This window comes from Cherax quadricarinatus, chromosome 46 (assembly GCF_038502225.1).
Source record: "Cherax quadricarinatus isolate ZL_2023a chromosome 46, ASM3850222v1, whole genome shotgun sequence".
Classification (NCBI taxonomy): Eukaryota; Metazoa; Arthropoda; class Malacostraca; order Decapoda; family Parastacidae; genus Cherax; species Cherax quadricarinatus.
This window is the reverse complement of record NC_091337.1, coordinates 6,441,002-6,462,880: the sequence shown is the minus strand read 5'-3', so window position 1 is coordinate 6,462,880 and position 21,879 is coordinate 6,441,002. Positions and strand designations below refer to the sequence as shown.

At 40.8% G+C, this 21,879-nt stretch overlaps 2 protein-coding genes across 4 annotated transcripts; both read left to right on the top strand.

Annotated features, from left to right (window-relative positions):
- The first annotated feature begins 393 nt into the window (after positions 1-393).
- LOC128696665 (active regulator of SIRT1) lies at positions 394-16,129 on the top strand. Of its 3 annotated transcripts, XM_070094470.1 has the most exons (6): positions 395-1,535; positions 8,352-8,820; positions 10,820-10,962; positions 13,971-14,087; positions 14,754-14,966; positions 15,989-16,129. In XM_070094470.1, the coding sequence occupies exons 2-5, from the start codon at positions 8,766-8,768 to the stop codon at positions 14,907-14,909; spliced, it is 471 nt and encodes a 156-aa protein (XP_069950571.1). In that variant the 5' UTR covers positions 395-1,535; positions 8,352-8,765; the 3' UTR covers positions 14,910-14,966; positions 15,989-16,129. The 3 variants fall into 3 exon arrangements, with proteins under 3 accessions (XP_069950570.1, XP_069950571.1, XP_053643972.1); XM_070094469.1 differs by lacking the exon at positions 15,989-16,129 and having other exon boundaries at positions 394-1,535; positions 14,754-14,909; XM_053787997.2 differs by lacking the exons at positions 395-1,535; positions 8,352-8,820; positions 15,989-16,129 and adding an exon at positions 8,152-8,263 and having other exon boundaries at positions 14,754-14,909.
- Positions 16,130-16,654: 525 nt separating this feature from the next.
- Positions 16,655-18,178, top strand: LOC128696664 (nicotinamide riboside kinase 1). Its single transcript, XM_053787994.2, has one exon. It carries the CDS (start codon positions 16,655-16,657, stop codon positions 17,309-17,311), a length of 657 nt encoding a protein of 218 aa, XP_053643969.1. The 3' UTR covers positions 17,312-18,178.
- The last annotated feature ends 3,701 nt before the right edge of the window (positions 18,179-21,879 follow it).

Below are 21,879 nucleotides of genomic sequence, written 5' to 3'. Positions count from 1 at the left end.
GAAACGTTTCATAATAAAGATACCTAACTGTTGCATATGTGTCTTACCTAACAACTAGTTACAAAGGTAATGAACTCCAGGTAGCTTGTGATGGAAATAGGATATGCCAGTCTGTGGTGGAAAATAACGGGGAAAATTATCCTGTGATGGGAAAAAGGCAAAACTCTCTTGTTCTGGAATATACCATTAAAATCATTATGTATGATGGAATATAAAAGGAAAACCATCCTTGATGAAGGAATATAATAGGGAAAACATCCTGGGATGGAATATAACAGGCAAGCTATAGTGTGTTACGATATAATACCATCCTGTGTGACAGAATATAATATGAAAATTATAGTGTTCAGTGAAGTAATACACAAACCCAGTTGTCGTAGTCGTGAAGCGTGTCAGCGTGCCTCGTTGTGCTCCGGGTTTTTCGTGTTTTCACGGTCGCTCTTACGTGCTAGAACTTTAATTTGTGTCATCAATCCTATACGATACATCCCTCTAGCGCCTGGAACAAATCTTGGGCGGAAAACATTATATACTGAGTCAAAAAAGGAGAATTAGTGTGCACTAGCAGAGTTTACTGCCAGAGGGGAATCATAGGCCTGTCCCGTGTGGAAAAAAAAATAATAATTGAACTTTTCATGTCAGAGGAAAGAAAGTCTCCCTGATAACATTGAGTATACATAGTGTATAGTGTATACTACAGGGGCTCCCTAGTATATTGATGATAAAGGCTAAAGTGTCATTTGAAAACAGGTGAATTTGTAAATGAAGTGATAAGCCTATAGAGGCAGGTGCCAGAAGTCGCCAGAACTTACCACAGGTCAGCTGTTTTTAATAATCTTCCTGGCTTGCCAGTGTACTCGCATATAACTAGTGATACCAGTGATTAGCAGAATACAGTGTTGTAGTAGCAACTAACCAGTATTATAATGGTACTTAGTGGAGTGGAGTGACTTTCATTAGTTTCTTTTTCTTGAAATACGAGACGTTACTGTGAATTTCATATAACCTGTAGTTACCAGCAGTCGCAATATACACAACGAGAAGCAATTATTACTACAGAAAAAGCGTCCTTCCTCCAAAATTTGCACCAGTCAACTATAGTGATAATATAGCATTTATTGTGGTGGAGACGGAAAAAAGAAAAAAAAAAAAAAAAAAAAAAAAAGAGAAAAGCCAGATACAGCGATTGATAAACAAGGAGGTGACCGTTCGTCATTGTAGGAGCTGCCAGATATCACCGGCTCTTCAACACGCAAGTTATACTTTTGTATCAGTCAAATCACATATTACTCGGGTAGATAATTTCCAGTAGATCCTTCATGTGTTAGCTCAAATCACCGACCAGTATGTTTTAAATAAGTGACCCACTGATCAGAGCAGATCGTCTGGCCCGAACCCTTGCCTGGTCCGAACCCTTGACTGGTCCGAACCCGGGACTGGTTTCAAACAGTTTCGTTGGACAATAAAGCAGACTGTAAACGGATGGGGTTGTAGGCGCCCTATAAACACAAACATTAAAAATCAGGAACGTGACGGTAAGCTGTCCAATATACAAAAAGAGTTAGAAACAGAAATACAAATAGCTAGAGCTTCATTTAAGGTTATTAATAGAATTTTCAAGAGGTTGCTAGTAGAATTTGCAGTAAATCAACCATTCAAATCATTATGAAGCCCTGTGTAGTCTGTGGTCAGTCAAACAAACGGGCTTCCACATGGATAAATTGTCATTTTTGTGGAAATTGGTGTCACGCCCCTTGTGCAGATATCCCAGAACTAGCTACAAGCAGTATTAAAACAGAGAAGTGTTTTTGGGTATGCTCAAATGAGGAAAATCTGTGGACTAAAATCACAAGGGTATTAAAAGAGGACAACATCAAAGCTGCTTTCATAGAAAACCTGGAAGCTTTCTACAACAGATGGGAACATAAAATGTCTGGGCTGAATGGTACTGCCCTTGATACTGGCCATGTAGTCATAAACTGTAAGGCTGGAGGTGATGTCCTGGTAGTCAGTAAATGTGGGGCTGATAGTGCTGTCCTGGGAGACAGTAATGGTGAAGCTGGAGGTGCTGTCCTGGGAGTCAGTAATGGTGAAGCTGGAGGTGCTGTCCTGGGAGACAGTAATGGTGAAGCTGGAGGTGCTGTCCTGGGAGACAGAAATGGTGAAGCTGGAGATACTGTCCTGGGAGACAGAAATGGTGAAGCTGGAGGTGCTGTCCTGGGAGACAGAAATGGTGAAGCTGGAGATACTGTCCTGGGAGACAGTAATGGTGAAGCTGGAGGTGCTGTCCTGGGAGACAGAAATGGTGAAGCTGGAGATACTGTCCTGGGAGACAGAAATGGTGAAGCTGGAGATATTGTCCAGGTAGTCGGGAATTATACGCAGGAAGGAATACATATAAATGATCTCATAGGGGACAGGAGCCATAGTAGGGAAACAAGTGTAGTCAAAGATAAGATAAAACCAATATTGCAAACTAGAAATACCGCAGGAAATAGCAAACAAGAGGACTCCAATAGCAATAGTGAGGATAAATTACCAAAAACAACTGGTGGGAGCTCCATTGTTGGTGCTAGGGAGGATAGAAGTAAGACAGGGAAACATGCACCAACAGGGAATACAGTCACAGAAACCCAAGGCAAGCGGAAACCAAGCCTGTGCACATACTATGCACTTGGTATCTGCTGGCATGGGAAATCTGGAAAAACAGATGGGACATGCAACTATGACCACCCTAGAAAATGCCATGCCCATATGAAAACAGGAAAATGCAAACTCCCTTCCTGTAAGCTTTTTCACCCTGAAATGTGTACCTCTTCAGTACAGGAAAGACTGTGCTATAACTTAAATTGCCAGGCATACCATCTAAAGGGGACAAAAAGATACAAAACATCCAGGCCATGGGAAAACCTGGGTAGCCACAGCCACTCAAGAGGGAGAGGTTTTTTAGTGCCAGGAAGGAAAAAAAACTGGCAGGAAATGGCAGAAATCGTACACCAAATCCAGTCATTCCTGGAGTGGAACCACAGTCGATGGCCTCCACTCCAAACCAACAGATACAGATACTAATGCCGGAAAAAAAATCCCCCCCCAGTACCAACAATACCACCAGTCCGATAACATTCTTCTTTGCAAATATACAGGGTCTAAAGCCAGCTACAAACAACAAAATACCTTTCATCCGTGGACTGCTTGCAGAGGCAAAGGCAATGTTCGCGGCTTTCACTGAGACCCACATAAAGGATCACTTGGACAACGAAGTATGGATCCCAGGTTACAACCTATACAGATGTGACAGAGTGAACAGGCAAAAGGGGGGGGTTGGCCTGTACATTGCAGAGTCACTTGTTTGCACAGAACTGCTTAATGCCTCAAATGACGTAGTGGAAGTTTTAGCAGTAAAGGTCGAGAACCAAAACCTAGTCATTGTGGTAGTCTACAAGCCTCCGGATGCAACATCCCAGCAATTCCAGGAACAGCTGTTAAAAATTGACCACTGTCTGGAAAATCTTCCAGCTCCTGCACCCAACATCTTGCTCCTGGGGGATTTCAACTTAAGGCACCTAAAATGGAGGAATATAGCAAATAATATTGTTGCAGTAATAACACCAGGAGGCAGCTCTGATGAAAACTCACACTCACACGAGCTTTTAAATCTCTGCACAAAATTCAATTTAAACCAGCAAATAATAGAGCCTACAAGACTGGAGAATACACTAGACCTCATCTTCACTAACAATGATGATCTGATAAGAAATGTCACCATATCAAAAACAATATACTCAGATCACAACATAATTGAGGTTCAGACATGTATGCATGGAGCCCCAGACCGACAAAATGAGACTAGTCACGAGGGAGCATTCACCAAATTCAACTTCAATAACAAAAACATAAAGTGGGACCAAGTAAACCAAGTCCTAACCGATATAAGCTGGGAAGATATACTAAGCAACACAGACCCAAACTTATGCCTAGAACAGATTAACTCGGTGGCACTCGATGTATGCACAAGGCTTATTCCTCTAAGAAAAAGGAGGAGTAGATGTAAAATAGAAAGAGACAGGCGCTCCCTTTACAGGCGACGGAAAAGAATAACAGAGCGGCTAAAAGAGGTCAATATATCTGAAATGCGCAGGGAGACACTGGTCAGAGAAATAGCAAGCATCGAACTTAAGCTAAAAGAATCCTTTAGGAGTCAGGAATCGCGGGAAGAACTAAAAGCCATAAATGAAATCGAAAGAAACCCAAAGTATTTCTTCTCCTATGCCAAATCAAAATCGAGAACAACGTCCAGTATTGGGCCCCTACTTAAACAAGATGGGTCCTACACAGATGACAGCAAGGAAATGAGTGAGCTACTCAAGTCCCAATATGACTCAGTTTTTAGCAAGCCGCTAACCAGACTGAGAGTCGAAGACCAAAATGAATTTTTTATGAGAGAGCCACAAAATTTGACTAACACAAGCCTATCCGATGTTATCCTGACGCCAAATGACTTCGAACAGGCGATAAATGACATGCCCATGCACTCTGCCCCAGGGCCAGACTCATGGAACTCTGTGTTCATCAAGAACTGCAAGAAGCCCCTATCACGAGCCTTTTCCATCCTATGGAGAGGGAGCATGGACACGGGGGTCGTCCCTCAGTTACTAAAAACAACAGACATAGCCCCACTCCACAAAGGGGGCAGTAAAGCAACAGCAAAGAACTACAGACCAATAGCACTAACATCCCATATCATAAAAATCTTTGAAAGGGTCCTAAGAAGCAAGATCACCACCCATCTAGAAACCCATCAGTTACACAACCCAGGGCAACATGGGTTTAGAACAGGTCGCTCCTGTCTGTCTCAACTACTGGATCACTACGACAAGGTCCTAAATGCACTAGAAGACAAAAAGAATGCAGATGTAATATATACAGACTTTGCAAAAGCCTTCGACAAGTGTGACCATGGCGTAATAGCGCACAAAATGCGCGCTAAAGGAATAACAGGAAAAGTCGGTCGATGGATCTATAATTTCCTCACTAACAGAACACAGAGAGTAGTCGTCAACAGAGTAAAGTCCGAGGCAGCTACGGTGAAAAGCTCTGTCCCACAAGGCACAGTACTAGCTCCCATCTTGTTCCTCATCCTCATATCCGACATAGACAAGGATGTCAGCCACAGCACCGTGTCTTCCTTTGCAGATGACACCCGAATCTGCATGACAGTGTCTTCCATTGCAGACACTGAAAGGCTCCAGGCGGACATCAACCAAATCTTTCAGTGGGCTGCAGAAAACAATATGAAGTTCAACGATGAGAAATTTCAATTACTCAGATATGGTAAACATGAGGAAATTAAATCTTCATCAGAGTACAAAACAAATTCTGGCCACAAAATAGAGCGAAACACCAACGTCAAAGACCTAGGAGTGATTATGTCGGAGGATCTCACCTTCAAGGACCATAACATTGTATCAATCGCATCTGCTAGAAAAATGACAGGATGGATAATGAGAACCTTCAAAACTAGGGAGGCCAAGCCCATGATGACACTCTTCAGGTCACTTGTTCTATCTAGGCTGGAATATTGCTGCACTCTAACAGCACCTTTCAAGGCAGGTGAAATTGCCGACCTAGAAAATGTACAGAGAACTTTCACGGCGCGCATAACGGAGATAAAACACCTCAATTACTGGGAGCGCTTGAGGTTTCTAAACCTGTATTCCCTGGAACGCAGGAGGGAGAGATACATGATTATATACACCTGGAAAATCCTAGAGGGACTAGTACCAAACTTGCACACGAAAATCACTCACTACGAAAGCAAAAGACTTGGCAGACGATGCACCATCCCCCCAATGAAAAGCAGGGGTGTCACTAGCACGTTAAGAGACCATACAATAAGTGTCAGGGGCCCGAGACTGTTCAACTGCCTCCCAGCACACATAAGGGGGATTACCAACAGACCCCTGGCAGTCTTCAAGCTGGCACTGGACAAGCAACTAAAGTCAGTTCCTGATCAGCCGGGCTGTGGCTCGTACGTTGGTTTGCGTGCAGCCAGCAGCAACAGCCTGGTTGATCAGGCGCTGATCCACCAGGAGGCCTGGTCACAGACCGGGCCGCGGGGGCGTTGACCCCCGAAACTCTCTCCAGGTAAACTCCAGGTAAAACCCCGGGAAAGATACATGATTATATACACTTGGAAAATCCTAGAGATATCACTGGCTGGATGAGGCATCACTAAGTCGAGGCATCACTGACTGGATGAGGCATCACTGGCTGGAAGAGGTATCACTGGCTGGAAGAGGAATCACTGGCTGGAAGAGGTATCACTGGCTGGAAGAGGAATCACTGGCTGGAAGAGGCATCACTGGCTGGAAGAGGTATCACTGGCTGGAAGAGGAATCATTGGCTGGAAGAGGCATCACTGGCTGGAAGAGGCATCACTGGCTGGAAGAGGTATCACTGGCTGGATGAGGCATCACTAAGTCGAGGCATCACTGACTGGATGAGGCATCACTGGCTGGAAGAGGTATCACTGGCTGGAAGAGGAATCACTGGCTGGAAGAGGCATCACTGGCTGGAAGAGGCATCACTGGCTGGAAGAGGTATCACTGGCTGGAAGAGGTATCACTGGCTGGAAGAGGAATCACTAGCTAGAAGAGGCATCGTTGGCAGGAACACTGCTGCATATCTGAAACATTTCTTTTCTTCTCTTGATTCTCCGGTACTCTCCCTGCCCGGGCCTTGGCTCCGTTTCGGGAGTATCTCAGACTAATGTCTGCCATGGGAGGAGGTACAAGTACCTCCTCATCGTTGGAACCAACTGTCCCCAGGCCTAGCCACATTCCCCGCCCTCACGGCTCGTAGGGAGAAGCTAGGCCTCTGTTCTGCCATCCCCGCACCAGGGAGGTTAATGGGAATGGCAGTCTTGTGAGCTGCAAGATCTGGCTCAGGCACCTACCCAACCCTAGAAGAGCTGAGCATAGTGTCGATCCTTTTAAACGCTTCTCTGCATTGCTTAATACAGTACATGAATTATGTTTATTTTTGTTGTTAATCTTGCTATAGTTTTTGCTATTGTGGTTATTATAGATTATTGATAATGAACCAGTTACACTAAAACCCATCACTAAGTATGATACATTAGTTAAATTAAAATTTAAAATAATGCAAGTTAGCTGATATACATATCATAGTATTTGAGAATATAGGTGATCCAGGTGGGAACCATGGACCATACCCACCTCTCCCAGCTGAGGCCGACAGACTTCATCACCAGTTGGTTGGAGTATTGAGGGAAACTATCCTATGTGGTAAAAAATAACAAGAAAACCATTTTGTGTGAAAAAAACATGTGGAAAACTATCTTGTATTAAAAAAAAATGCAATACAATTATAGGAAAGCATTCCTTAATGGAAAATAATTGGAAAAACAGAATGAACAAACTGGATAGAGCAACTAGGTAAGAAGCGAAAGACCTAAGTTTGATCCTGGGGTGGGTGGAAACGTTGGGCCATGTTTCCTTACACGTGTTGTCCCTGTTCTCTTAGCAATAATTAATGAACATAGATATGGTACCTGTTATGAATAATAGCCAACTGTTTTGGAATGCATCCTGCGGAGGAGGATTAGAGGATCCCATTGGAAGCAAGACCCACTACTTGGCTTTCTTTCTTGGGGTATCCTAGATTAATAACCCTCCTGGTTTATGCTTCGAATAAAGTCTTCTCGTCTTTATCAAGATGTTTTCCTTGAAGTGGGAAATTTTAAAGCTTCAAACACCTTTTATTGTACAGCAATAATGGAATGGAACAGATTGCCTGTACATTTCAAAGCCAGTCATAGGCATGAACCAGTTCAAGAAGAGAGCCAAAAGTTGCCTAGTGAATGTAGCGACCGAAAGGGAGAATTTTTTTTATATATTTTTAGCTAACACATGTAAATAAAAATAACTCAGTTTACCTTATTTCTAGTACATAGCCTTTATAGTATAATAATAAGATATTATTTCCTTTATAGTATAATAATGTGTTAAAAGGAATTCAGTGGAAATAAGTGACTGTCTGACTTTTTTGGATTATCCTAGGTTCTCGACACATATGCTGTTATGTATGATGATCTATGTAACTAAATGTATATACTTGAATAAACTTACTAATGTTACTGGGGAGCTCTGACGGTAGTGTCCAGGCGGCTCCCTGCGCTGACACTACCCTTACCCCCAACACAACACCTCCATTAGGTCTGCAGTTTCTTTCACATGGTCAGGTAGATGTTATAGGGGTGATTTTAGTCTTACTTTTTCCTAGACATGAAATGATAGATAAATTGATGTATACAATTATTTCTTTTCTAGAGTAAAACTTGTAAATTGTCAACGTTGGTAAATTATTATTGGGTGATGAACGGAGCCGGGTACCACTGAGACCTAGGACCCTGCATGGTAGCCTCAGCTGGCTGAGTGCTTCACCTGGCTGCCTCTCACCACCTGCCTCTCCTCATCACCCACGCTGTCACGACGATTGGTCACCGAGGTGGAACATGTCTCTTCCTGCGTTGAATTTCAACACCAAGAAGCGAAGACAACAAATAAAGAACATTCCGTGAAGATCTCATAAAAAAAAAAGAACTTGGGCAGGTTGCTCAATTCATGCATAAAACAGTATCCTCTCATACAGATGTTACAGTGTTTGTTCATTAAGTAAAGTGCTAGAATTGGAGTGTAAAAATAGGTATTTGTGAGGTTGAAAGAGTATAAAACACGAGCAGGATGTCCTGGGACCTTGTTCATAAAGGTTTAGAACTGTTTGACACAGATCTAGCAGGTGAGTTGTCATATTTTTTTTTTATTTTGCTCTGTTCATCAGTTTTGTAGTGTGAGTAATAAGTAAATGCTGTGTTCCGCTGGTATTATGCCAGTATAGTAGGCCTGGTCTGAGACGAGGTCATGGTGGTCCCACAGCTACTAACAGGTATTAACATGTACCCTGAGGTAAGTCTCCCAGGTCAAAGACACCAGAGGTAAAATCATCAGGTGAAACAATGTACTAGCAGCACCACATCAAGGACAAGAACAGGACTGGCCTAGGCTGAGCAGGTCCTACACCCTATCTACTAAAGTACCAACTCTCATGTATTTGTCAAAATATCTTTTTTTTCAGCTATATAAAGTGCTCGCTCAGTGCAAATAAGGTTTATTGGGTTCTCCTGGATTATTAATCATCTAGACTAATAAACTGAATGAAATCTTAATTTTCTGCTTCTTCAGTGACATATTATTCCATTCATCCACCCTTACTAGAGGGACTAGTACCGAACTTGCACACGAAAATCACTCACTACGAAAGCAAAAGACTTGGCAGACGATGCACCATCCCCCCAATGAAAAGCAGGGGTGTCACTAGCACGTTAAGAGACCATACAATAAGTGCCAGGGGCCCGAGACTGTTCAACTGCCTCCCAGCACACATAAGGGGGATTACCAACAGACCCCTGGCAGTCTTCAAGCTGGCACTGGACAAGCACCTAAAGACAGTTCCTGATCAGCCGGGCTGTGGCTCGTACGTTGGTTTGCGTGCAGCCAGCAGCAACAGCCTGGTTGATCAGGCGCTGATCCACCAGGAGGCCTGGTCACAGACCGGGCCGCGGGGGCGTTGACCCCCAAAACTCTCTCCAGGTAAACTCCAGGTTACTGCCAAATTTATGGTTTCCTATATTGTTTCTAGTTAAAAATATGTTCAGTGACCCATAAGAGTTTATTGCTTGGTTTACAATATAGCAGTGATGATAATTTTCATAAAAAAGCAACTTTAATGATAATTTTCATAAAAAAAGCAACTTTAATGATAATTTTCATAAAAAAGCAACTTTAATGATAATTTTCATAAAAAAGCAACTTTAATGATAATTTTCATAAAAAAGCAACTTTAATGATAATTTTCATAAAAAAGCAACTTTAATGATAATTTTCATAAAAAAGCAACTTTAATGATAATTTTCATAAAAAAGCAACTTTAATGATAATTTTCATAAAAAAGCAACTTTAATGATAATTTTCATAAAAAAGCAACTTTAATCCCTTGTGAGTTCTCTCTTGATTAGATATTTTCAGCACATTTGTATGCCTTACTTTTTCCATTTGTAAGCTTCAACAATGGCCACCTGTTTCTACATATTTTACAGAGGAGGTGCTTTGATGCTGGTGAGGGGCTCATGATCCCAGGAATTGGATCTGTTCTTCCCTTCCTGGGATCAAACCAGATTTCCTCCCATTTCCTCGACACTGTGTGACTTCTGTAATTTTAGTGCTTCCCCATGATAATAGTAATTATCATAATAAAAATAAAGGAAATTCTAGAAGGAAAAGAAAAGGATTTTCAATGTGTTATACTGACCCCCTGAATTTAGCAATTAAGGGAGACTGCTTTGGGACAAAATCATTGAGGCTTAAAGACACAAAAATGCATAGTTTCATCACTTAAAATTATTATTACCTGTAATAATTTCATATTCAGACAATTATATTAATCTTGGCATTCAGATAATCAAACTTTAGTTATATAATGTCAAATACTGTTGTTATAAATTATAATTTTAGTGTGCCCAGAATGCTCTGTGTAACAAAGGAATTTACAAAATTTATGAAATAAATGTCACCTAATTTTGTAATGATTATGTATACGGTATTTTGAAAATAAAATGTTTGTTTGCCAAATTATTGAAAACTCCATTATACAATATATTCTGTTTGAATTTTATTTTTAATTACTTAAGGCTCAGTGAATATGTTTTTATTAATTATTCCCCATTCTCTTATTTTCACAGAAAATAGTAGTTGGAAGGCTGATGGCAGTGCCAAGCCAATGAATGTCAGCACTAACCGTCACGGAATCAAAAAAGCGGCCAAGCAGAAGCAGAAGGCTCAGGCAAGGAGGAGAGAAGTTAAAGCACAACTTATTCAGAAACAGGTACAGTATATATTTATCTCATCTCATCCTAATTAAAATATGGTTAACATTCCTTTATTCTGCTATTAATATTATTTTGCAAAGCTTCTGTCAGTCTTTCTCAAATTGGTTTTCATTTTGGTTTCTCTTGCTGTCTCTGACTCGAACACTGGTAAAAACAGGTATGTTTTCCTACACCCACTGTTGTGGATTGCATCCTTGGGAAGTGGGTCAAAAGGTCCCAGTAGAAATAAGATGGACATAAGTCTTTACGTACTAGGTTACCCTAGGTTATGAACCCTCCTAATTAGTCATTTAAATAAAATCTTTTAATTTGACCTCTCCAGTTCCAGCCTTTATAACTCCTCTGTCTATCGATTTTGTTTTATTCTACACTTCATCATCATGGTCAGGGTGCTTCTTAAATGTTGCATCTACTACATTCCATAATCAAGACAAAATTGGTTCATAAAGCATTCTTAAACATTAAGAAAGCATATGAACAAGATAAGATAGTTTGCCCATTTGAGTGTGAAGATAATGTTCCTTATAGATTGCACTTTTATTGGCTCATCTGCTTTGCCATTATCATTTCAACTGTTAAAAAAAAAACTGAATACACAATATACACAATGAGAAGTTTTCAAAAGTCCTGTTCTTTTTTGTATTATTCTCTCTGATCATTAGTAAGGATTCTGTGAGGCCCTTTCTAGTAGTGATCTTTCTTAGTGGGTGCATTTAGTGCTAATTTTGTGAAATGTTGTGCAATATGTGAATATGAGATTATGATGCCATTTTATTTGTCAAATTTTGCTGCATAAATGACATTTAAAAAAAACAATTAAAAAAGTTAGGTAGTAGGTTGGTAGACAGCAACCGCCCAGGGAGGTACTACCGTCCTGCCAAGTGAGTGTAAAACGAAAGCCTGTAATTGTTTTACATGATGGTAGGATTGCTGGTGTCCTTTTTTTCTCTCTCATAAACATGCAAGATTTCAGGTACGTCTTGCTACTTCTACTTACACTTAGGTCACACTACACATACATGTACAAGCATATATATACACACCCCTCTAGGTATTCTTCTATTTTTTTTTTTCCAACAAGTCGGCCGTCTCCCACCGAGGCAGGGTGACCCAAAAAAGAAAGAAAATCCCCAAAAAGAAAATACTTTCATCATCATTCAACACTTTCACCACACTCACACATTATCACTGTTTTTGCAGAGGTGCTCAGAATACAACAGTTTAGAAGCATATACATATAAAGATACACAACATATCCCTCCAAACTGCCATGTACAAGCATGTATATACACACCCCTCTGGGTTTTCTTCTATTTTCTTTCTAGTTCTTGTTCTTGTTTATTTCCTCTTATCTCCATGGGGAAGTGGAACAGAATTCTTCCTCCGTAAGCCATGCGTGTTGTAAGAGGCGACTAAAATGCTGGGAGCAAGGGGCTAGTAACCCCTTCTCCCATATAAATTACTAAATTTAAAAAGAGAATCTTTCGTTTATCTTTTTGGGCCACCCTGCCTTGGTGGGATACGGCCGGTTTGTTGAAAAAAAAAAATTAAAGTTTCAAAAATATTGATTAGATAAGAAATAAAAGCTTTCAGAGAAATAAAATGAAATAAAATGCTTTCAGAGAAACTGGGCAAATGTCAGTTCAATACAGTAAACCCTTATTTGGTAGATCTCAATTTCACAGACTTCAGAAATACAGAACAAACTCTTCTCCATCATTTGATTCAGAAAGAATGGACAGTGTGTGGCCCGGTGGTCTAGTGGCTAAAACTCCCGCTTCACACATGGAAGGCCCGGGTTCAATTCCCGGCGGGTGGAAATTCCGACACGTTTCCTTACACCTATTGTCCTGTTCACCTAGCAGCAAATAGGTACCTGGGTGTTAGTCGACTGGTGTGGGTCGCATCCTGGGGGACAAGATTAAGGACCCCAATGGAAATAAGTTACAGTCCTTGATGACGCACTGACTTTCTTGGGTTATCCTGGGTGGTTAACCCTCCGGGGTTAAAAATCCGAACGAAATCTTATCTCTTATCTTATCTTATGATCACAAGAAAATAATCTGATCTCTATCCATCAAAATCACTAATACCAGCCATTCTTTGCCCACTGTTTATCTGTGACATTTAGAGTTTACTCTGACTTAACTGCTTGTCTTCAGATTTTCAGTACACCCATTTTTTTTGCATCATATTCTTCGCTCTATAATGTAGGGACATTATGACAGCTATAATAATTAATTTTGCTCATTGTATCTTAAAGGTGTATTTGCTACTAATTTTCTGGAGTCAAGATTCTGTTTTTCATTGCAGAAATTATTCTTTGCTTCTGGCTTTGCTTTACATAATTATTGCAAAGAAATATGTTTGTTTTTGTTGTCATTTATAGACAATTTATCTTGTATTGAGGTCACATTGGAAGTGTCATTAGTTTTAGTTTGTACCAATCTTATCTCTAGTGTAAGGAGGGAGTGATTTTTTTTTGGGAAAATGACAACCTTCCACATGGTTGTAAAATGATGTTGTTAGAATAGTTTAATTCCCTTACACTTCCTCCTGCTTCATATTGTTACACTTACAGTGTAGTAACTTGAGTTTTTCATCTTTGATGTTTAGCTTTATATTTATTTCAGATGCAAGAAGTCTAAGCTTTGCACGACTTGAACAGGAGGATCTTGAATGAGCTTATTTAAATTTACTGTATTGAAATTTCTATAGAAAAATATTTAGTCTTTTTCATCTGAGAGTCATAATCATGAGGATAGACTGCTATCCTGCATCATTCCACATGTTATTTTACCCAAGCACTTCCTTTTCTTAATTCATTCTAAAAAGGTTAAAACATACTATACCCTAAGATAAAAAGAATACTGTATTAAGTATGGTTGAGATTGATCTTGCATATGTACTATTGTAATTTAAAACTAGTGATGTATGTATTTTTTCACTTATTTTTCCAAATACAAAAGTTAAATATACTAATGTCATTTATTATTATTCACAGGTCACAAATGCCATTGCTGAGTATGAGAAATATGCAAAAATTGATTGCACAAATGATAATATTAAGCTATTGAAAAAGATTGACAGAAAGAAAGCACCCAACCAATACATTGAACAGGTAATAGTGTATTGCCTTAATATGTTGTACAGTAAAAGAATTCAATCCCTTAACCCTTTAAGGCATCTTTCCATGTGATTTGAATGAGATTTTTGTTGTTTTCTAGAAGCATTAGATTATTTTTTAATCTAGGGAATTGGTAATTTTCTGTGGCACTTTGTTGTCAGTGCTTTCACAGTACATTCGGATAAGCAGCATAGTGTTAAGCCCTATGCTTATATTCAGTCTGTTTTTCTCTTAGGGTTAAATAGGATACTGAGACTACTCAGAACTATCTTTACAAGTTGTTATCAGGTGTAGTATTTAAGTTTAATATAAGGGATTATTAAATGTATCTGCTTGGCCCATCCAGATGGACTTGTATAGCATTACAATCCCTATGAACTAAATATCACTTTGTATCTATTAGGGTGAAAATAAATATCAGTTGTTTGTTCACAAAGTCCTGCATGGGTCTCCTGGCTCTTTCAGGTGAATATGTTCATGATATAGGTAGATCCTGTAATAAAACATGATATAGGTAGATCCCATAATAAAACATGATATAGGTAGATCCCATAATAAAATATGATATAGGTAGATCCCATAATAAAACAGAGTTGTAGCAAACAATATAAATTAGTAAGTAGCCTTCTAGCTGTTCAGATTTGCATAAACCATTTCCAGGTTGTAAATCATCACGCTAAGGAGCTGGAGAGAAAAGGTGGTGTTCGAGATTTTGACCATCAGAAGAAAGGCAAAAAACGTGATATGGAAGAAACATCTGTATTCACTGATGAAGATTTTGAGAAGATGAACAAAGAGTGGCTGCGTCTCTACTAAATTTTGACTTCATGCTCCAATAGAATCAACAAATTTGCTGATCCAGTGCTTGAAAATGTTCGTAAGGTGTTTTTGTTACCTAGACGCATTGCATGGGCACAAATGGTATACCCTGAAAATCCTGGTACTGAAATTCATTCCATAGTATTGTATTTGTATATATACTGGTAGTTTGTATGATTGTAGATATTTGTGCAGTTATGGTGTTGCATGCAGTTCATTGACAAAGAATTTAGTAGAGCTGTAATTAAAGGTATTTACTTCCAAACTATTTGCATGTATTAATTAATTCATTTAACATTATTTAAATACTTGAAACAGAAATTCTAATGAAATCTACAGACAAAATATAAATTACCTACTTGTAAATGAACTGTAAATTATCTGTTTCAGCTGCATATAGTGTTACATAGTCTAGTACTTGTTTTTTAATTATTAAAATTTCCAGCTGCAGTTCTTATTGGTGTAGATGTCTTTGTGTGTGTATTGCAAAGGGAAGTATTGTCTTGTATGTTACTGTGTAATGATTGACTGCATGTTATCAATTTTTGTGTTAGGCAAAATTTATTTACTTATCAGAGGTTGAATATGGCTTTACAGTATTAAAGAATCTTAGGAATATTTTGTTGATACTGATATGCAGTATATCCATAAATACAGCTCTTCTGGTGGACAGAAAAATTATTAGCTGATCACTAACAAGCAGTCATCTTGCTCATTTAAAACTGGTAAAGTGTGACTAAAGTGCATTTGTGGAGTGTGTTTATTTGACTATTCTAAAACTGCTTGCATTTGCTTTATATAAATTTTTTTTACCCCATCACCACTTAAACCAATTAGAATGGCTTTAAACGAGAGGCTAACAGGTAGAATTGTTTTGTTTGTATTTGTGAGTTCCCTTGTGATAGTAACATTGTGGCACTTTCTGTATGGCTCTGAATATGATCTCTACAACCTTGTGCCATCACCAATGTATGCCTTTGTGATTACTAGATATCTCTTTCTTATGTTATCACTTGTTATTCTTTGCTTTATGATTTATGCCTGTGTTAATTCCCGTTCTCACACTTGATTTTCAGGGTTGGCACGATTGATGGATAAGGAGACAAAAGTTCCCATACTGTGGATATTAAAAATGCCCTAAATGTGTGATTGCAGAAGTTAGTGAAGTAAAAACTGGGAGATTTGCATAACTGCTCGCAGAAAATGTCAGACTTGAGATTTTATTTTTTTGAGGGTGGCTTATTTAGACCGAACCATTAATGTTTGGGCATGACAAAGTGATAGGTGAGTGTGTGCTTGGAGTGACAGCAGTTGTTGTGTCTTACTACCTTGTGTGGATTGTTGGATTACGTTTTGTGGATGAAGATAGTTCCTTGAGATCCTTTTTTCCTGATCCTCTCATTGCTATCATTGTCCCTGCTATTATTCTTGTGTTTCTTCTAACACTTACAGGAGTATACATTGTTGGGGCTCTGTATAAAGCTCACAGGATTGAGAGGGACTAATTGGATTAGTTATTGCCAAAAGATGTAAGTTTTTATGTGCATGGTGTTCGAATTTGTCACTTAGTACTTATTTTACGAACAGCAGTCCTAACATTGTGTGCATTTGTTTAAAGAAAATGTTGTCCTCCATGTCATACATCTTATAACAAAAACAGCTACCAGAAAGGCAAATTTGTTCATTTACCAACACCCCGTGTAGTCACAATTAATTACCCTTTACACTTATTAAAACTGATTATGTCACGCTGGCTTATCGTTGGAATCTCAGGTGCTACAAATAGTGGAAAATCAACTTTAGCCAAGAAGTTATTGGAGATTCTTCCTGAAACAACAAGACTTATCTGCCAGGATGACTATTTCTACCCTGTAGACTCGGCTCATCATATTCCCTCTCCAGGAGGCTTGAATAATCACAACTGGGAAGTCCTTTCAAGCTTGGATATGAACAAGATGATTAAGGATATCACAGAGACAATAAATTCCATACCAGAATTACCTGTCAAAGACCCAGTTTCTACAAGTGTTACAGTCTCTCTCTCTTCATGCTTAAATGGCTCTGTTGGAAGTCTACCAATTTTGCTTTTAGAAGGATTTCTACTTTTTGGTCATAGCAAACTGGCAGAAATGTGTGACCTTCGTTACTTCCTCAAACTGAGCCGTGAGCAGTGTTGGCAAAGGAGAAGTTGTCGTATTTATGATCCTCCAGATCCCCTGGGTTACTTTGAACAGTGTGTTTGGCCTATGCATGAATTGCACTTAAAGTATGTGAAAGAACATGTCCCAGATTTAATATTTTTGAATGGCAAGGAAGATCATTCCTCAGTCGTATACAAAGAAATTTTGGAAGCTTCAAGAACTCTATCATGCAAGCCAAATGGTCATTTGTTACATTAGTATTGTTACTGGACTAAAGTAATACAGTTCCAGCAAAGTTTAATCATTTATAAATTTCATTATTTACCAGTAGGGTGATATATGGTCACATCAACCACCCTGTAACATTATTATTATTGATACCTTTTTTTTTTTTTTTTTGGCCTGATTTATATATACAGTATAGGAGTTGAGGCTTTTTTTTTTATGCTCATGGAATTTTTTTTTTTTTTTTTTGTAATCTTTCTTGGCTCCTTGTAAAACTACAAATGTCCTCATTCTGTGTACCTCCATTGCATTTACAATGTATGTAGTACTTCTTTATTCAGTCATTGCACATACCCATATAATTTTAGTAGTTCAATGCTGAGATCCCGCCTATGTGTGAACTTGTGTTTTGTCTCATAATAGTTATACTGTTATGTTGGTGGAAGTGCTAACATAGAGCATGTCAACCAAAAAGAAGTTGCTCATATTTTCTCAGTGAATATTTTAAGTATCGAAGCAATACAGTATTTTAAAAGTGCTCAAAATATTTTGTATTATTCTCCCTCTCCTGTGTTCTTCTTTTTTGAGTAAATAGTTCACCTTAACTTTGTCTCTCTCTCTGTCTTCCCACCAATCTCCCAAGTTTGTCATCTTGCCTTGTGTTTTGTTTGTACTTGCAGTTTTTGTTATTGTTTCTTAGTTTTACTCTGGGTTTTCCTTTGTATGTTTTATATATATTTTTATTGCCAAAGGCACTGAGAGATATCTCAGGTCAAAGTACTCTTCAAATCTTCCACCTTGTTTTTTCCCTCTCATCTCTTCCATGGTCATGTGGACTTTCTTGTGCATTTTCATTAGCACTCATGCATGTGTGTGATCCAGGCAGTTACCAGACAGAATTCCTCTTCAAGGGGGGCTCCTTGGCGTGGTGAAGAGGCTCTTGGTCTGAGGAATTAGACCTATCGGTCTTCTTCCTCAGACCGAACCTAATTACCCCCCAATCTCCCCTCCCCTATCCCATCCTCCCCATCCTCCCCTTTTTCCTTTCCTCCTCCTCCTCCCTACTCCTCCCTTTTGCCCTTCCTCTTTTTGTCCTTTGGGATTTCTCCCACAGGCGCGCTAGTTCCTAGGTAGGGGAAAGGACACCGGGGTCCATCCCATTCCGTTGAGGTTTCTTGGCGGTGGCGTAGTTTGCCGTGGAATCTGGATTGCCTAGGGATGTCCCGATCCCTCTCCGGTATCCCGGAGTAGCTTTGGGCGTCTTTTGGGCGACGGGTGTATCTCTGGAAGCCACCTTTCGGATTCCGGGGGTGGTGGCTGAAGGAGGTATGCTTTGTGGCGGATATCCGGCCGCCCTCTCTTTTGTCCACCGAGGTAGCTCGGCAGATGTGAGGTTGCTATCCCAGATTGCTGGTTTACTGGCATGAAGGGTAGGGTATGGCACGGGTTCCATGCTGCATCTGCGCTACTAGCGGTGTCGAGTCCTCTTGGGCGCGGAGGGAGATTTCTGGCCCTTTCATTCCTCCTAGGAACTATCCCTCCCCGGTCCCCCCTTTTTTTTCTTTTTTTTATTTTTATTTTCTTTTCTTCTTTCTTTTTTTTTCTTAAAAACAAAAAGAAAGAAGTAACCTAACCATGGCAGCCCTAGTCCATGAACCTGGTACCCCCGGGCCCCTTCTTGATACCGCACCCCGTTCTGACCCCGCCTCGTCTTTGGACCACTCTTCAGACATTCCTCATGCCTCTGTACCTATTGCCGGTGCTGTTTCCTCACCTGCTTCAGGTACTGAGGCCTCGACTGACTCCTTCGATTTATCAGACCTTCGCTCTCCTCTGACTATGCTTCCGGCCTCTCCCTCTACGGTGCGGCAATTTTCAAATCGCCGACCCGTTCCACGTCGGACCAACTCTGGTCCCACGCCTAAACGTCAACGACAATTACCTGCTGATGATACTTCTCCACCTTCACCTTCTCGTTCTTCTCAGAAACGATCGACACGTCCTTCACTACCTTTCCACGCTCAGTTTCAGACTGAACAGTGGACTAAATTCTTCACTTTACGACCAACTTCCTCTACTGCCTATCTTTCTGACCATAGTATTGGCAAGGCACTCCTACGCCATGTTGGTAAAGATATTTCTTTTCATGCTCTTAAGAGCGGTACGCGCATCATTACCGTACAGAATGCTACCCAGGCTCGTGAGCTCTCTCGTCTTTCCCATATAGATACTGTTCCTGTCACCCTTGAAAAACATCATTCCCTCAATTCTTGTAGTGGTACCGTTATTCTGCCCCATACCATAGTTCAACAAAATTTCCAGACATGTGGCACCGACATTCTAGAACAGCTGGAACTCCAAGATCTCCCAATCCTCAAGGTAGACACTTACGTTCTTCCTGCCCGTGGGCGGAGACGATACCCTAGCAATGTGGCTCGTTTAACTTTTGACAGCCGAGAACTCCCATCCTCAGTTTATATAGCAGGACATCGGTTACAAGTTCGAAAGGTGATCCCTACACCACAACAGTGTAGAAATTGCTGGCGATTTGGCCATCCAGCGAAATATTGCAGATCTATCGCCGAATGCCCAGTCTGTGGTGCCGATGACCATTCTAATACGTCTTGCAATCGATCTCCCTCTTGCCTTAACTGTCATGAGGCTCACCCTTCGTACTCTCGCCGTTGTCAGGTCTATTTAAACGAGCGGGAAATCCGTTACCTCAAAGAGACAGAAGGTCTCCCTTATGCCATGGCAGTTTCTCATCTCCGCCTCCAAGGGAGACTCCCACGTGTTTCTTATTCCCGTGTTTCAAAACGTCCCCCCACTTCTGGTATCCCATCTTCTACACCCACCTCTGTGGTTACCTCTCCCATAATCACTCCTGTATCTAATCCTTTTGCTGTCCTCGGCTCAGACGTCCCTACTTCAACGCCTCAGTCTAATCTCGCTTCTTCGAGTTCTCTCTTACAAGCCTCAGTATCGACGAGACCTCGTACGACACCTCTTCCCAATCGTCCCTCTACTTCTCAAAAGTCAAAAAAAGGTCCGGTAACACCTCCTACCCATCTTCCACCTCCTCATTTTACCCTCCCTGTCTCTGTTCCTAGTTCTTCCCCTCTCACTGGCTCAGTTACAAGTGCAGAGGTTCACCCTCCTCCTCGTAATGTACCTTCCTCCCCTGTTCCCTCCCAAGTTTCTTCCTCTTCTGCCACCTCCCAGGTTCCTGTCTCTTCTGTCCCCTGCCACGCTTCTCCAGTTCCCTCCACCCTTTCGCCCCCCCCTACCTTGGTACAGTCCAATACAGTTCCAATCTTTACTCATCCTCCCCCTACCATTCCCAATATTGTCTCCCGTACGACATCTCTGAATTCCGAAACACTTGAAGCAATCTCTGAATATATTGCAGAGACCAAACCATCAATGGACACTGATCCACCTTCCGCTCTTTCTCTCTCCTCTGCTCCATCTGCGCAACTCCTTTCTTCACAGCGCACCGTTCCTTCGCTGCTTGAACATTTTCCACTGCCTCCGCATGTGGACTTTTCTAACCCTTCTAGTCCGTAGGAACCCTTACCTGCGGATTTCAAGTATCTTTATCATTGCCAATCATGGCCTTTTTACAGTGGAATATACGTGGCCTCAGGGGTAATCGGGGTGAGCTTCAGATGTTACTCTCCCAGTTTGCCCCTGTTGGTGTTTGCTTACAGGAACCAAAATTACACTCTGCTGTTATTTCTCACATCTCAGGCTATAATTTATTGTATTCTTCAGATCCTTTTCCTGATGGGACCTTTAATGAAAGTGCCCTTCTTCTCCGCACTGATATTCCGTACCATCAGCTATTTGTTCATACTTCGCTGCATTACACAGCAGCCCGTATCCACTTACATAGGTGGTATACGCTCTGTTCTTTATATCTCTCTCCTTCTCGGGCATTATCTATTCCGGATTTTGCCTTCCTTGTTTCGTCACTACCGCCACCGATTCTGTTACTTGGTGATTTTAATGCCCACCATTTCCTCTGGGGGGGGTCTCACTGTGATTCCCGTGGAATTCAGTTAGAGGCTTTTCTTGCCACCCACCCCCTCCATGTTTTAAATACAGGTACTCATACCCATTTTGATCCTCGGACTCATAATCTCTCTTGCATCGATCTCTCAGTTTGCTCTTCCTCCGCCGCATTAGACTTCACTTGGTCTGTTCTCCCGGACTTACATGACAGTGATCATTTCCCAATCATTCTTACTTCCCCTTCATATTCGCCACCTCTTCGCACCCCACGCTGGCAATTTAATCGGGCAAATTGGAACCTTTACTCACACCTGACTGTTTTTAAAGAGGTTCCTTCTTCGTCCTCCATCGATGAGCTTTTACACCTCTTCTCGTCCTCCGTTTTCACCGCAGCTTCTCATTCTATACCCCAAACTTCGGGCAGGCATTCTCAGAAATGCGTGCCTTGGTGGTCTCCTGCTTGTGCTCGTGCAGTACGTTTGAAACGCGCTGCATGGGGCAGGTACCGGTACAATAGAACCACAGAGCGACTCCTTGATTTTAAACAGAAGCGTGCGATCGCTCGCCGTGTCATCCGTGACGCTAAA